Source organism: Malus domestica, chromosome 03, assembly GCF_042453785.1.
Source record: "Malus domestica chromosome 03, GDT2T_hap1".
In the NCBI taxonomy this organism is placed as follows: domain Eukaryota; kingdom Viridiplantae; phylum Streptophyta; class Magnoliopsida; order Rosales; family Rosaceae; genus Malus; species Malus domestica.
The window spans coordinates 37,602,253-37,615,807 of NC_091663.1; the positions used below are offsets into that span (position 1 = coordinate 37,602,253).

Below are 13,555 nucleotides of genomic sequence, written 5' to 3' on the forward strand. Positions count from 1 at the left end.
TTTGACCAAAAAAGAAATCATGAATCATTCATTAGAATAAGTTTCTACTACTAACTCCACAATTTCATCTACAAAAATCAATTATACAAATACAAAAAAAAAATAAAACATAAGTCAAAATAAAAATAGTTCCCTCCAAGATTGGTCAAACAAACAAGCGAGCGAAACAAAATAAAATAAATCATTTGCTGCTCCTACCCTTTTTCCTTTTCTTGGACGACTTGGTGCTGTTTTTGCTCCAGCTACAGTCTGGACAAAACCAGTCATCCTCCGGAACACTTTCAAGTGGTGGATTGCAGCACTCGATATGAGTACCAATTCCACACCCAACGCTCCCACTTTCGTTGCCGCATATCAGCATCACCTCCCCTCTCTCCCCAGACCCACACACCACGCAAGGTATGTCACTACCACCACCACAACTAGCATCGTCACCATCCTCACCATCCTCACCTGTAAACGCTTCCTCCACCACCTCTTCCGCTCTGCTCTGCACTCTCTCAAAAGACTTTTCCGCCCACGCATTGGTGTTGTATAGCACGTGTCTGTCGAGCGGGTACCCAGGTTTGCACACGTACTCAACCAAGTAATCGGCCACTACGCAGGGTATCTCATGGTTCAACAACTCTTGTACCCACATATCGGCACGCGGCATGCCTGGGCTGACAATGGCATAGTCAACCCCCGACTTAAGGAAGCGGGTATAAGGAGGAGAAGTCGCCAATATTGTTCCATCACCAGCCTTCACGACACGCTTCAGAGTATCCTGTTTGAAGACAACGAGTGCACATTCTGGTTAACTCTCCAGTTAGCTTTCAATCGATTCCGAGGAATAATACCCCCCACCAGTATGAAAAAGGAATTTGACTATTTGGGAAAGATATCTAATGTTCTTTAGTAAAAGATAAGGCACAATTTGCATCAGAACAATGTAAAAACAGTGAAATTAAACTTGGAAAATATAACATACCAAAGGTGGTGCAATACATTCGCCATATATGATAACGCGCATTCCATGGAAAGCACCATGGCCTGTTCTCTTTCTCAAGAGCCGCCACTTCCTTGGGGCCTCCAAATTGATTGTACCATCTTCACTAAGACCATTCTTGTACCATTCATAAGGTTCTTCTTCCAAAAACCTTCCTTCCTTATCACTAGCTTCCAGATAATCACTCTTAAGAATCCACCTGCACTCAACGTAGAATACATTAAAGCATCCATTTGCACTGGAAATTTCAATTAGCTAATCCCAAACATCCTAGGAGAAAGGCACACTAAGGGGATAACAAACATACCTTCCAGACGCTGCAGCTGCGAAAAATTTCTCTGTCCTGCCAACTCGATCTGGAGAGATGAAGTGTGTTGCCTGGTAAGACCAGTGATGAGAATCCCGGCAACATCTTCCTTTCAAACGCTTGATAACTTTTTGAAACTCCTTTCTTTGAAATCGGTGCCCACTCAGAATAAACCTAACAGGTTCAATTTTAACTTTGCTTGAAGCCTTCCCTTCGGGTATTGAAGGATTGTCACTTCTCTCCGCAGATGTTTGAATTATCTTCAACGGAGTTTTACCAGATTTAGCTATTGATTTTTCTGCCTGCTGTTTGGCCTTGCTTACAGTTTGATCTCCACCAACAATTGGCTTGTTCTCCTTCATTTTGGCAGAGTTCTCTAACTTATTTTGGGGCGCACTGCGGCACTTAGCTTTGCCCACTAGACCTGCAAGTCTTTTTTCTTTTTTCTTCTCTGTCACCCTAGTGTTATCATTCCGAGTATTTTCCTCAGATACTACTTTTTTAGGTTTCATAACATCCGCGACAGGGTGAACAGTTTTCAGCTTGGTTTTACCCAAAGCATGCTTTTTCCCTTGGTTCTTCTTTCCCTTGACAGCGTCTCCGTCTGCGGCTGGCTCAACCAGCAGAGAAATGTTGTCAGAAACTGACTTTTCTCGTTCGTTTCCTTCTATACCCAATGAGGCCATTGCATCACGGGGAGTACAGGCATCAGAATGATCCTGTAGGTGCTGCTCCTGTTCTGACTTCTTATCACATTTACTTGTTGCTTGGACCACTATATCCTTGGCTTCGTGAACTACATTCTCTAATTTATGTTCACTTTCTTCCTCTGGAGCTTCAGTTTCATCATCCATAGATTCAATGTTTTTCTCATCAACATCTGCAGACATGTCAACATCTTTTCCCTCCAGCTCGTTTGGGGCCTCAACATTAACATCTGGACAAAGCACATCAAGCTTTGTGGGATCAGGAGATTTCTGAGAATCCCCTGCATTATAAAGAACTGCCGTATCATTTAAGGAGGCATCTTTATATAAGTGCACAGACCCCTTTTGGTTAGCAGAAACTAACCTAGGCCTAGAACCCAGAGTCTTCTTGGACTTCACCTTCTGCTCAAGATGTTTTGTTACTAAGTCATTATTTCCCTCTTTAAGCATGTTCAGATCAGCAGGGTCGTTGGAACTGTTATTCACTGACTTTTTGTTACTTGCAGATGAACCCTCAACATCTTGTGGCTGATTTTGCAGTTCCACTGCTTTGCTGACTGCAGCTGTAGACTTTTCCTCAGCACAATCTACAATACCAGGCTTGTTGGATAAGCTAGGCTTTCTTAATCTTCGAATAGTGGTTAGAGGTGATTTCATGTTTGCATTTTCATCTTTCCCCATGTTTGAGATCACAGTGGCAGAGAAAGGGAGATCACATGCCAATGGCTTCTGAATTAAATTAGATAATTTGGCTGGTGAAACACCAGCCATTGAGTTTCCTGCAGCATTCAAATTGCTAGTCTTATCCGGAGAGTGGTCATCATTTGTGACAATATAATGGCTAGTAGTCCTGCATGAACCATCAATCAAAGATGTAGGCTTTCCTTTCGGAGATTTATTACTTGGTGAAGGACTATGCATACTGCCTGATTTTGCACCTGGACTCATCTTCTGTGATTTGGAGCTAGCATAAGAGAGATCCATCACCCTTTTCCGAGGCAATATACCACTTGACTCTTCTCCATTCTGTAAATGAATTCCTTTTAAAGGGACTTCAACACAATTGGGGTCAAATTTGTCATTTGCTTGATCTTTCAAAGTGGCACTTGATTTGCAAATAGGTACTTTAGAAGACACACTACAACCGCTTGATTTATCGCCCGTGTATGTTGGAACTGTTGGCATGCATAAGGTTTGCCTTGAGTAGCTTAATTTCCCAGCAGAGTGCGAAGCTCTTCCAGCAGAACCACAATTAGAGATGAAATCATCTCTCACCTTAGGGTCAGGGGTTCGGTGATGTTGATCATTTAGGTCACAGCCACTAGAATCCCTCAACTCACGTGCATCCTGACAGCCTAATCCCTTGGAAACATAAGAATTAGAAAAGCTTGAGGTTTGATCCAATTTATTCTCATTCCGAGGAATTGATAAGTTGCCAATGGCATTATCAAAAATCAAGGGAACCTTTCGCACCTCTCCTTCTGATTTAGGCAATCTAGACGTTGCTGGTGAGCCAGCTTTTATATTGTGAGGACTCTTATACATGCTTCTCACCCCAGATTGCTTCCCAAATGTGTTTTCAGCCTCATCTTCTGAATCTCTAGCCTCAGCCTCCATCATCTCCAGTTCATAGCCACTGTTGAGAATGTGAGAGATCAGCATACAAATTTGCAGGTCTACCGAGAAAAAAATTGTTCAAAAATTCACACACAACCAACTCACCTAATGTTGTAATTCTCTTCTGGAAGAAGTTGCCAATCCCTTAAGCTGAAGCATGTAAAAAGGAGTTTAGATGGAAACAAATAAACAATTCATAGTGGTGGAAAATCTCTTTTCTTTGGTTGAAACAATCTGAATAGATGCCAAATGATATCAGAATTTTTAAAACAGAAGAGAGTGAACAAACATGAACTTACCAATCTTCCAACCAACGATGGTTGACAAGCTTCATCTTTGGGATTTTCTTGGCAAGTTCGTACTTCTCCCCTAACGATATAAAAACCATATGTATCATAACTTTTGTTATAAAAGTACAGAGTTAAAGAAGAATGCATAACAGAGAATAGATCAAATGCGTACCCTCAAATTTGTAGCATACGAGATGAGTGACTTTGTTTGCCACCAAGGGCTTAGAAAACTGAGCACCCATTAACCCAACCATTGTCTGATAAAGAAAAAAGAAACAAATCATGAAACAGGCACTCAATGAAACAAATCTCCAGTCTCCAGTAGGGCCTATATCAGAAGCATTGCAAAAAAGTAGAAATGCGTACCATAATGTCATCTCTATCTTGTCGTTGATATCCAGTCAAGCATACAATTAGTCTCTTGGCATCCGGAATACCATTCAAATCTCTAAGAGGTCTGTATATAATCTGTGCAAAAGGCTACTATTAATACGGAACAGTATTTGCAGGCTCATAGGTGGTTTAAACTATGGCAGCTAGAGTTTGCATTTTCAATAAACATGGTTTGTTTATCATGTATTAATTAAATGAATATATGGCAAACTTCACTGGGAATGAGGACATGTTTAAGAAGCCAGATCCCAAAACAAAAGAAAGGATCAAAACTGGAAAATGATAAGACAAGTAAGATTGAGAAGGGGGGAAAAAACTCACCGAAGTGGGATCAATGGGGAGTCCGACATCAAAACTATGATGAACCCATAAAGCGGTGACAAGAGTCTTGGCGTCATTTCGAGCAGCAACACATACGGGATCATCCTACAAAATGTACAAAAATGCAGATTATACACCATTTTCTATTTCAATAATTCTACGATAATCACAGAAAACAAGACATAGCATGAACTTATTAAAGCGTCAAAATTGAAGCTTGGAAAAGCAATTAGAAGAAAAAAGCGACTTACATACACAATTTTATCCACAATGACGTGGGTGCAATTGGGGGAATAGTGGGCAGCATCCTCTCCGCCGCAATCTACAAGCTTAGATCGAACCTGCGCGATTCATCAATTAACACAAAACTAAGCAAGGCCACCACATCATAGTATCATACACATGGAAATTTCAGATATTTGTAATTCCCAAGACTGTAAGAGACAAAGGGAAGGGAGGAAGGAGGACCTGGTGCTCGTCAAGGGGGTCGAATCCCAAAAGAAGGAAACGGACGCCTACAAACGTCTTGGCCGGTGAACTTCCCTCCGTCATTGAAATTTGAATCCTTCCAACTCTCTCGCTCTCTCTGGGCCTCTCTCAGCAGTTAAATACCTAAACCCAACCCAAGATTCTCCAGAAATAAAAGCTAAAGAGAAAAAGGAAGAAGGTGCGATTCAAGAGGTGAGGGTGTAAAACTAACAGATAGTGCTCCGCCTCCGCGGCTTCTGCAATCTCATCTCATCCGGTTGCTGAATGCCTAAAACTTGTGGAGGAAGACTGAGAGGCCGACTCACTGTTTGGGGAAAAATAATGAGAATTAATAATAATATTTTTTTTTTTTTTTATAATTGGTAAAAGGGAGGGAATTTTGTTTCATTTTTTGATTTTGGGTGCAGTGGCGGGAATCCGGATCCTCTCTGTGAGGATTCCGAAGATTTATAAATAGTGTTTGTTCATCGTACATTGTGCGGTCAAAAATAATTTTAAATAATTTTATTTAAAATTATATACAAATAGTACTTGATAAAAACTGATCATCCGATGTACGATGAACAGATACAATTCAAGGATCTCCAAGTCCGCACAAGAAGGATCGGAGAGAATTCCGTTGGCAGTGGCGGGAGGTCTAAATGGTGCGAGTTCGCCACGTGGAACAGTGGCACGATAGATCTTAAACGCGCGTTGCCCATAAAAGTGTCTCCAACAGACTAGTTAGAAGAAATTTTTTTACTAGTCTAACGGAAAATGTAGTGAAAAACAAAAGCAGCAAATCTGCTCGCTGTTGGGCTTGGTAAATAAGCGAAATAAACAATTACTTGCAAGATTTAGGAAAAAGAAAAGAGAAATGACTCGCTTGTTATAATTTAAATAGTGGTGTGCTATACACACATCTCATTTTACTTTTCACACACCCTTTCATAATTTCCGTCCGTTAATCTTCTTCAATTCATCCGATCCGACGGCTGAAAATTAAAAAGGTGTGTGAGAAGTAAAATGAGATGTGTGGATATTGCATCCCTTTAAATATTTTATTTGTAAAGTAGGCTTCTCCATCAATGTTTGCGTCTAGTCCATACGAGCCCACTACAATTAGCTTGTAATACTTTTATACACACTATCCTTTAGCTAAATTAACAAAGTTATATGGTGTTGTTGGAGGAATTAAGATTCTCTTTCTTCTTCTTTTTTCTCTCTCATTTCCTCTCCTTCTATTTGAATGGTCACGGTTAAACCACATCAATATTTTATATTAATTTTTTGTAGAAAAAAAAAGACAAAATAGAAAATGTAAGAAGAACGGATGGAAGAAGATATAAAAAAGAGAGGAGATAATCCTAGTTCTTACCGGAGATGATCTAAACCTCACAGAGACTAGGGTCGTCAAGATACATGAAATGGGCTTCTGGCTAAATGCTAGCTTTAGGTGAATCACCAACTTTTCGACCAGATCAGATTGGTGAATCCAACGGTCAGGAATAAAACTAGAAAGAAGCAAAGCAACAACCATTCGCCAATTCCAGTCTCCAGAGGAAAAGAAAATAGTGAGAGAAAGAAAGTAGGTAAAGCTTCAAGCTTCATTCCTTCAATCCTTCAATCGCTTGCGAATTGCGATGGCTTGGTTGACTCGATTCCTGGCAGCCGTGGCTTTCTTGGCCATCGGAGTGATATTCTCCCCGGAGACCTTTGGGTCGAAATCGGACGGTCTGAAATCGCCCACCCTCTCCACCTACCTAAAGCTGGCACATCTGCTCTGTTTCTCCACCGCATTCGGCGCCGCTCTCTGGGTCACCTTCATAGGCGGCATCATCATGTTCAAGTATTTATTTTTTATCTTCTCTTGAATTTCCATTTTTGTCAGTAATTTTGTATTTTGTTCAACGGAGAAGAATAACAAAAATTGGTTGATTGATTGATGAATTGGAAAATAGGAATCTTCCGCGGCATCAGTTCGGGAATCTTCAGAGCAAGATGTTTCCGGCGTACTTCACGATGGTGGGGATATGCCTTGCAGTATCAGCTGGGTCGTTTGGGTATTTGCATCCGTGGAGCTCTTCCTCGGTTGCCGACAAGTACCAGCTCGGCTTTTTGCTCTCTGCCTTCGCATTCAATCTCACCAATCTCTTCGTCTTCACTCCCATGACCATCGAGGTAATTGCTAGTTGCTAATTGCTTCATAACTTGCAAATTCAACTTAGTGCTTGTTTACTGACTTGCAATACTGTCTGTCCGTCCGTCTGTCTGTGTGCGGATTAGGTAGATAAAATGTATCCCAACTCCGTCTGTGTGTTAATTTAGTTAAGTAGCTACCACTCACAGTGAAGTTCGTTTATTTGGACCATAACATGCGCATGTCATCACCGTCTATCATGGTGCTGCGTTAACTCAAATGTAATTGTGGTTGTGGTGGCTGACGGGTGCAGATGATGAAGCAAAGGCATAAGGTGGAGAAGGAGCAGAACATTGGGGAAGAAGTTGGATGGTCAAAGAATGTGCAAGTTGCAAAGGTAAACCCAAAACTGGCAGCCATGAATAAGAAGTTTGGTATGATTCACGGGCTATCATCTCTTGCCAACATCTTCGCATTTGGCAGCCTTGCTATGCACTCGTGGTACTTGGCTGCTAGACTTGATCTCTAAGAAAATAAAACCCCAACTTCCCCTTTTCTATGGGGGCTTTCTTCTCGGTTTCAAAAAACAACACACTTAAGATGATGTATACTCGCTTCTTGTTTTGGTAGGTAATTGTTGAGTCCGTTCCAATAGCATCTTTTAGTGATGAATAAAAATGGCTTTGTAATATTTCGATAATGTGCATTCAAACGATATTGCCAAGAGTCAGTTTTGCAAATTTCCTCCCAAAACATCATAAATTGATTTAATCAGTTTTGTCTTACTGTCATAAAAATAAATTTGGTGGCCTAAGCTGAATGATAATGATGATGATGATGATGTCTTTGTATGTGTATCCATTGCTAATTTATATTATCTTGTTTACACTAACAATAAGAGTATCCATCCAGCTTCACGTTTATCATCTCTCTGAGAAATGTGAATGAAACATAAAACACCCTCACCCACCCTGGTCACCCTGGACCCGGATTTTGCTTACTATTACGAATATGCAAACAAATTGAATAAAGAATCATCTATCCTTCTGCCACCCAACCACAACCACCACCCATGTGCACAAGTAATAGTCCCGTCCACAAGCATGTAACATGAATCGCCCGCCTACCTGATGCCTCGTAACCTCATGCTGGTTCGTCACCGGAAACTGATGATGCTGTATGCCCCCAAGACTAACAATCGCGCTGGTACCAAAAGCACCACAAACAAATGCATGTGCCACGATGCAACAATTCTACCGAACCGTTTCAACGACTCTCTCCCCGTCCGTAATACGCCAGAAAAGTTTAATTGCTCTCGCCTCAGGTTGATTGAGGCAACAGTCCTTCCCACAATCACACCTCCTGCATGCACGCTCCGGGGTGCTATCAAGGGCCACCACACCTTGCGGCGCTGTTGTCTCCTAGACTTCCTAATCTGGTTAAGCTCTTGCCGAATTACCCCACGAACAGATTTTAAATAAGAATTCACATCATGATCTCTTTGAATGGTTCCTTCTGAACCATATGCAGACCGGTCACTTAGGATCTCGAGTGGGTGTGGTGAGTTTAGGAATACCAACTGTGCAGCGCGGAGCTGCCTCTCTGCATCACTGCCATCAGACAGTGGGCAGCTTAGAAGATATAGACCACTGCCTGATGGAAGAAGATGATGATTTGGGGAGAATTTCTCATCTGGTTGAAGAATCAGGAGCTCCCCCATTGGAGAATACAGTAGCTTCTGTTTTGAGGAAAGACAAAAATGATCAGACACAGATATCAAAATCAGGGGAACAATGAAACGGATAAATCCAATGTTCTTCTGTTCTCCTATTACGATCTTTCTGAGACAGTACCATTCTTACCTGGTTATTGAGACAGGGATGATTCCGAAAGTTCCCATTCAAAGCCTTGAGAAGCTCTGCCACATGATTTGGGTAATTGCAAGAGAAGGCACGGGGTACAATGTCTCTGTGCAACATAATAGACTGAACATGACTTCGTGGTAATCCAAGCTTGTGAAGCAATTGATAACCTCCACACATGATGGATGGTGCACCAAAAGTAATAACAGGAAGCAGTGAAGAAACTGGCACTTCCAACCGTATAAGCAACATGAGATTTATTAGTAGTGCCAAGCTTCCCCCTAGAGAATGCCCAGTAAAACGAAATGTTGCATGGTCACCATGAGATTTGAGGTGGGCATGGACTTCAGGCAGCATCTGTTTGTAAATCCCTTTCGCAGCCTCGTATATGCCTCTATGCACAAGCACATCCAGTCCCTAGGAAAAAGAAGATTATTCAATAAGTAATTACTTCTCATACAAACAAGGTCAATACTAAGACTAGGAAAACTAAAGAAATTATGGAGAGGGATTAACCTCAAACTGAATGGGCTCAAAAAGTAGATTTGCTTGCCAGGATGCTAGTGATTCAGACCCCTGCAAATCATATAGATTGGAAGTCAAATATAGGCAAGAAGATACCAAATATTAAGAAAACAAATTGAGCTGATAAGTACATCATAAAACTGGGGAAAGTTCCCTGAAACAGATGTATAACACCACAATATGTTCCCCCTTTTTAACTGTTAATAGAAAGAAAATTATTCGAAATGCCCCAACATGCTCGGCCCTTAGAGGGATGCATAAATATTGTACAGTAAATAAGAGTGGGCCCTTTGATCGGTTTTCTTACCTGAATGACAAAGAATCTGGTGCCGCTTTGATCATCATCACATACGAACCATTCACAAGGTGATGAAAGTGTTGAATTTAAGTCATCTGCAACAGCCTGCTTTACTTCTTCCTTTGCAGCAACCACGGCTGTAACTGAGTCGGTGGTTGCCATTAAAGAAGCCACTTCTGAGTTCATCCTATTAACAGCTTCGCTTCTTTCACTGCCTTCTTCAGAGAGATCTTTATCTGCCTCAGTCTCTGAGGATTTGAATGGAAGTATGCTCCTTGTTTGAGAATGCAGATAAGAAGCTGCAGAAGCAGCAATTTGATAAGCAGCAAATGGACTTATTTGATATCCATTGTTCTTTTGCTCCTTTATTTCCCTATCTTCTTCCCTGTCTTCCTCAAGGTTTTTTTCAGTTTCTTGAATTTCAGCTGACACCTGGTCCTCCTCAGTTTTAGCAGCCAATTCCTTCTTCTCTACTGACGAAGTAACAAAACGAAAACCATAACTTCTTAGGAGATTTCCTGTCTGAATTTGAAATAAATCAAGTAAGTTCTTATGCATGTAGCCTGTATACAGGAATTGGATTGGTTGACGGAAATGAGATAAATGAGATGGTTTATCAACCCAAGAAAATATGAGAGTCCAAAGTGATTCCCTGATATAGAGTAAGATGTAATTATAGCATCCGATACATATCATATCATGATTCATGACCCTCAAGTGATTAAGGATCCAGTAGCGCCATCAAACGAGTAAATAATGCAAACAACAGAACATGAGATTTGAGTGATGCCATTTGAATTACACGATTAAGCATCAATGCACCACGCCTTGATGAAAAGAAGGTTGATGTATAAACTTGACCTTAGTACAGAAAAGTTCCTAACCGAGGTAGGCAACTAATATCTATTGAATCACATTCCTATCAAATGCAGAATTCGCTACCTCAGAAACACCTCAAACGAATACAAAAACACAGACAACAAGAACAGATTTTCAAATCTCAAAAGGCCAAAATTGCTGGATTCTCATGGGAAAGCAAAACATAATTTTCCCACGCATATTGGGAATGGGAATGATGAATGATGTGTGCGTACCTGGATTTTAGGAATGGAATAAGCTAAGTTCACCAAGTACGACATTTGACCATACAACCTCGCCTCCGCCAACGAAACCTTCCTAAGCAACCGACTAAACGTATCTTTATCAAACTCGGCCTCCTCTGAAACACTACAACAATCATTTTCGTCATCGTCTTCCTCCGAGTCAGCCTTCCCATTTCTGTCATCATCATCCACCACGGTTTTTCCATCTTCCCTGGGCAGCTCTGCAACGCCGCCACTCTTGCCCCCCTGCTGTTCCTCTCTCCTGGGTAGAGAGAGAGACCTCACGTGCAAAATCTTCAAAACCCAGTTCCCACTTTGACCGTCCGACGCCCTGGACGCACTCTGGCGCTCCTCCTCCGCCTCCGCCTCCTCTTCCTCCTTAGAGGGCAAGGGGACGGCGTCGTCGAGAGCCATCCCATTGTAGGCAGGTCCACCTCTTCTTGCTGCTCCAGGCCATAAGAATTTCAGAGGGTGCTTTAAAGAGAATCTGGAAAACGGCGTCATCCTTTTCTGAACCGCGGTTGCTGTGGACTTGTCAATCCCAGATGCAGAGGAGCGGCCAATGGCGCTCACTTGAGATGGAGATGGGCTCGCACGGATATCGAGGGCTGCAGCCGCTGAGATGGTGGAAGATATGCCGTGTATCCCTGGCGCAGTTGTTTTCAGACAAAGGCCATCCATTTATGAGTCTCCCTGCTTCCTTCTCTTCCTTTCCTCTTCTTTTGTGTATGTAGAGAACAAATATGATTATGGGGATTTTGGTTTGATTTCCCAAAACACGTAAACAAATAAAAAAACCTGAAAGGCGTTAACCTACAATTTACAAATAAGTAAAGTCTTTGAATTTAAATTTGGGTGAATCGTCTGTGTTTCTTTCTTGCACGAAGCTACAGGAAATGGAATTGAGAGAGAAAGAGAAAGAGAAAGGGGCCCTTTAAGGAGAGAGGGAAAGAGAGACGAAGAAGACAAAGAAGACGAAAGAAAACAAAGGAAAGAAAACAAAGGGGAAGGGGGTTTGTAATTTTGGTAGTTTTGTGAAACCCCAGCTGCCCACCAACTTTACAAACCATGCTCTTTTTCAACCTTCTCGCAACTGTATATTTAATATTTTTTTTAGTATAAACGATAGTTTATATAAATGCACACGGCACAAATGAACTCAAATCTCTTTTAGAGTAGCGAGCAAAATTATAGTCATTGCATAGAAATAGAAAGGTTTGGAAAGATGATAATGATTCAGTAATGTATTAGCATATCTAAGTTGGTGGACAGCGGAGGCCTAGTCTAAACTAACAAGTGCTAATTTGATTATGATTATGATTACAAGTAATAATTATGTATTAGGGAATATAGAAGTAATAGTATTATACTAGCTAGCGGCACACACAAAGTATGTGAGAAAATTTTTTATTTTTTATTTTGAAATAAAAGGAGATATGAAGAGAGTGATAGAGAATGTAGGATTGAGAATTTTTTTTTTAATTAAAAATATATTAGGATTATATGTAGGTAAAGTTTTGAAAAAAAAACAAAATTTAGTTGTGTAAAATTACATTTTAGCCTTATATTTCTTATTCATGTTCTATTTTAATTAGAGAATTAAACTGATAATTTCATATGATTTTAGTTGACAATGAATGTTTTATTAATTAGTAGAGATTATAAGTCCAAAGAGTCCACCAGCATCATCGTGATTTGTCATATCACATGGGTGGGGTGGGGTGGGCTGGCGAAATCATGGAAGCAACAGGAAGAAAGAAGAAGAAGGTATCTTATACGAAAGCGCGTGGTCGGGTCGGGTAGGCCCCTTCCTTCTATCTCCTTTTGATTGAGTCTCTGTCCGTTGGTCTCTCTAATTCAAACCTTTTTTTTTTTTTAAAAAGACTTGGATTTTTTCCACACATCTCTTTCCTCTCCCTCTCCTGAAAAAGAGTAGCTAAATTCTAAACTGTAATGGTAAAAATCCATAAATTCCAAAATCCAATACAAACTACGGATCATACGAGTGACGTGTCTTAAAAAAGGCTCTATCTTTGTTTCTTTGTTTCGCTACACAACAAAGTAGGGAAGGAACAAAACAAAAGTGGACTAGATTGATTGAATGGAATACATATCCCGTACGTACCTACTCTCAAACAGACACCGACTCTCCAGGATCTCATGCAATTGCGTCTCCTACATTTGACACGTGTCCATGACCCACAGAGAGAGGTCTCTCAATACTTCGATTCATGAAACTATTTTTCTAATTCGTAATTAAGGCAAGGATATTCACACGTGGTAATTAATAGTTGTGCATATGGTTTGTTAAGCTAAGAAAAACGGTGGAGCCAGATTTTAGGCAAAGCCAATTTATTAGACCAGAAAAAAGGGTGAATAGAGCTTTCCCTCCTTGATGTGTGTTGGGCACTAGGCAAACACACCTAATTCTGATTTGTGACGTATCCTTAAAGTTTAAAATGCATTACTACTAGTCGCTCAGTCTGGCTGTCAAATATTTCTCACTTCACTTGAGATTTTAAAACTTTTAAGGGAT

General features: G+C 40.8%; 3 protein-coding genes across 6 annotated transcripts; 1 reads left to right on the plus strand and 2 right to left on the minus strand.

The window, feature by feature from the left end:
• LOC103432695 (BRCT domain-containing protein At4g02110) lies at positions 1–5,451 on the minus strand. 3 transcript variants are annotated; one of them, XM_029100458.2, is made up of 11 exons: positions 5,092–5,451; positions 4,875–4,964; positions 4,624–4,728; positions 4,276–4,377; positions 4,082–4,166; positions 3,919–3,988; positions 3,725–3,769; positions 3,476–3,638; positions 1,296–3,364; positions 971–1,187; positions 1–766 (listed from the first exon to the last, which is right to left on the minus strand). In XM_029100458.2, the coding sequence occupies exons 1-11, from the start codon at positions 5,173–5,175 to the stop codon at positions 182–184; spliced, it is 3,615 nt and encodes a 1,204-aa protein (XP_028956291.2). In that variant the 5' UTR covers positions 5,176–5,451; the 3' UTR covers positions 1–181. The 3 variants fall into 3 exon arrangements, with proteins under 3 accessions (XP_028956291.2, XP_028956290.2, XP_028956292.2); XM_029100457.2 differs by having other exon boundaries at positions 1,296–3,638; positions 5,092–5,422; XM_029100459.2 differs by having other exon boundaries at positions 1,296–3,638; positions 4,879–4,964; positions 5,092–5,415.
• Positions 5,452–6,444: 993 nt separating this feature from the next.
• LOC103432635 (uncharacterized) lies at positions 6,445–7,922 on the plus strand. The gene is made up of 3 exons (XM_008370834.4): positions 6,445–6,940; positions 7,053–7,272; positions 7,545–7,922. The coding sequence occupies exons 1-3, from the start codon at positions 6,735–6,737 to the stop codon at positions 7,758–7,760; spliced, it is 642 nt and encodes a 213-aa protein (XP_008369056.3). The 5' UTR covers positions 6,445–6,734; the 3' UTR covers positions 7,761–7,922.
• Positions 7,923–8,074: 152 nt separating this feature from the next.
• On the minus strand, positions 8,075–12,241 carry LOC103408145 (phospholipase A1 PLIP2, chloroplastic-like). Of its 2 annotated transcripts, XM_070819472.1 has the most exons (6): positions 11,011–12,085; positions 9,926–10,438; positions 9,610–9,669; positions 9,332–9,510; positions 9,094–9,199; positions 8,075–8,969 (listed from the first exon to the last, which is right to left on the minus strand). In XM_070819472.1, exons 1-6 carry the CDS (start codon positions 11,698–11,700, stop codon positions 8,388–8,390), a joined length of 2,130 nt encoding a protein of 709 aa, XP_070675573.1. In that variant the 5' UTR covers positions 11,701–12,085; the 3' UTR covers positions 8,075–8,387. The 2 variants fall into 2 exon arrangements, with proteins under 2 accessions (XP_070675573.1, XP_008345234.3); XM_008347012.4 differs by having other exon boundaries at positions 9,094–9,510; positions 11,011–12,241.
• Between the last annotated feature and the right edge of the window lie 1,314 nt (positions 12,242–13,555).

Excerpts from the sequence above, each read along its gene's own strand:
- LOC103432695 (XM_029100457.2), bottom strand. The coding sequence starts at position 5,175 with ATGACGGAGGGAAGTTCACCGGCCAAGACGTTTGTAGGCGTCCGTTTC. Across the intron at positions 4,729-4,874 it reads TTGTGGATAAAATTGTGTAT|GATGATCCCGTATGTGTTGC; the intron begins GTAAGTCGCTTT and ends TACATTTTGTAG. Across the intron at positions 767-970 it reads AATGTATTGCACCACCTTTG|GATACTCTGAAGCGTGTCGT; the intron begins GTATGTTATATT and ends GTCTTCAAACAG.
- LOC103432635 (XM_008370834.4), top strand. The coding sequence starts at position 6,735 with ATGGCTTGGTTGACTCGATTCCTGGCAGCCGTGGCTTTCTTGGCCATC. Across the intron at positions 6,941-7,052 it reads GGCGGCATCATCATGTTCAA|GAATCTTCCGCGGCATCAGT; the intron begins GTATTTATTTTT and ends ATTGGAAAATAG. Across the intron at positions 7,273-7,544 it reads TCACTCCCATGACCATCGAG|ATGATGAAGCAAAGGCATAA; the intron begins GTAATTGCTAGT and ends TGACGGGTGCAG.
- LOC103408145 (XM_008347012.4), bottom strand. The coding sequence starts at position 11,700 with ATGGATGGCCTTTGTCTGAAAACAACTGCGCCAGGGATACACGGCATA. Across the intron at positions 10,439-11,010 it reads ATTCCATTCCTAAAATCCAG|ACAGGAAATCTCCTAAGAAG; the intron begins GTACGCACACAT and ends TTTCAAATTCAG. Across the intron at positions 9,670-9,925 it reads CCAGATTCTTTGTCATTCAG|GGGTCTGAATCACTAGCATC; the intron begins GTAAGAAAACCG and ends TATGATTTGCAG.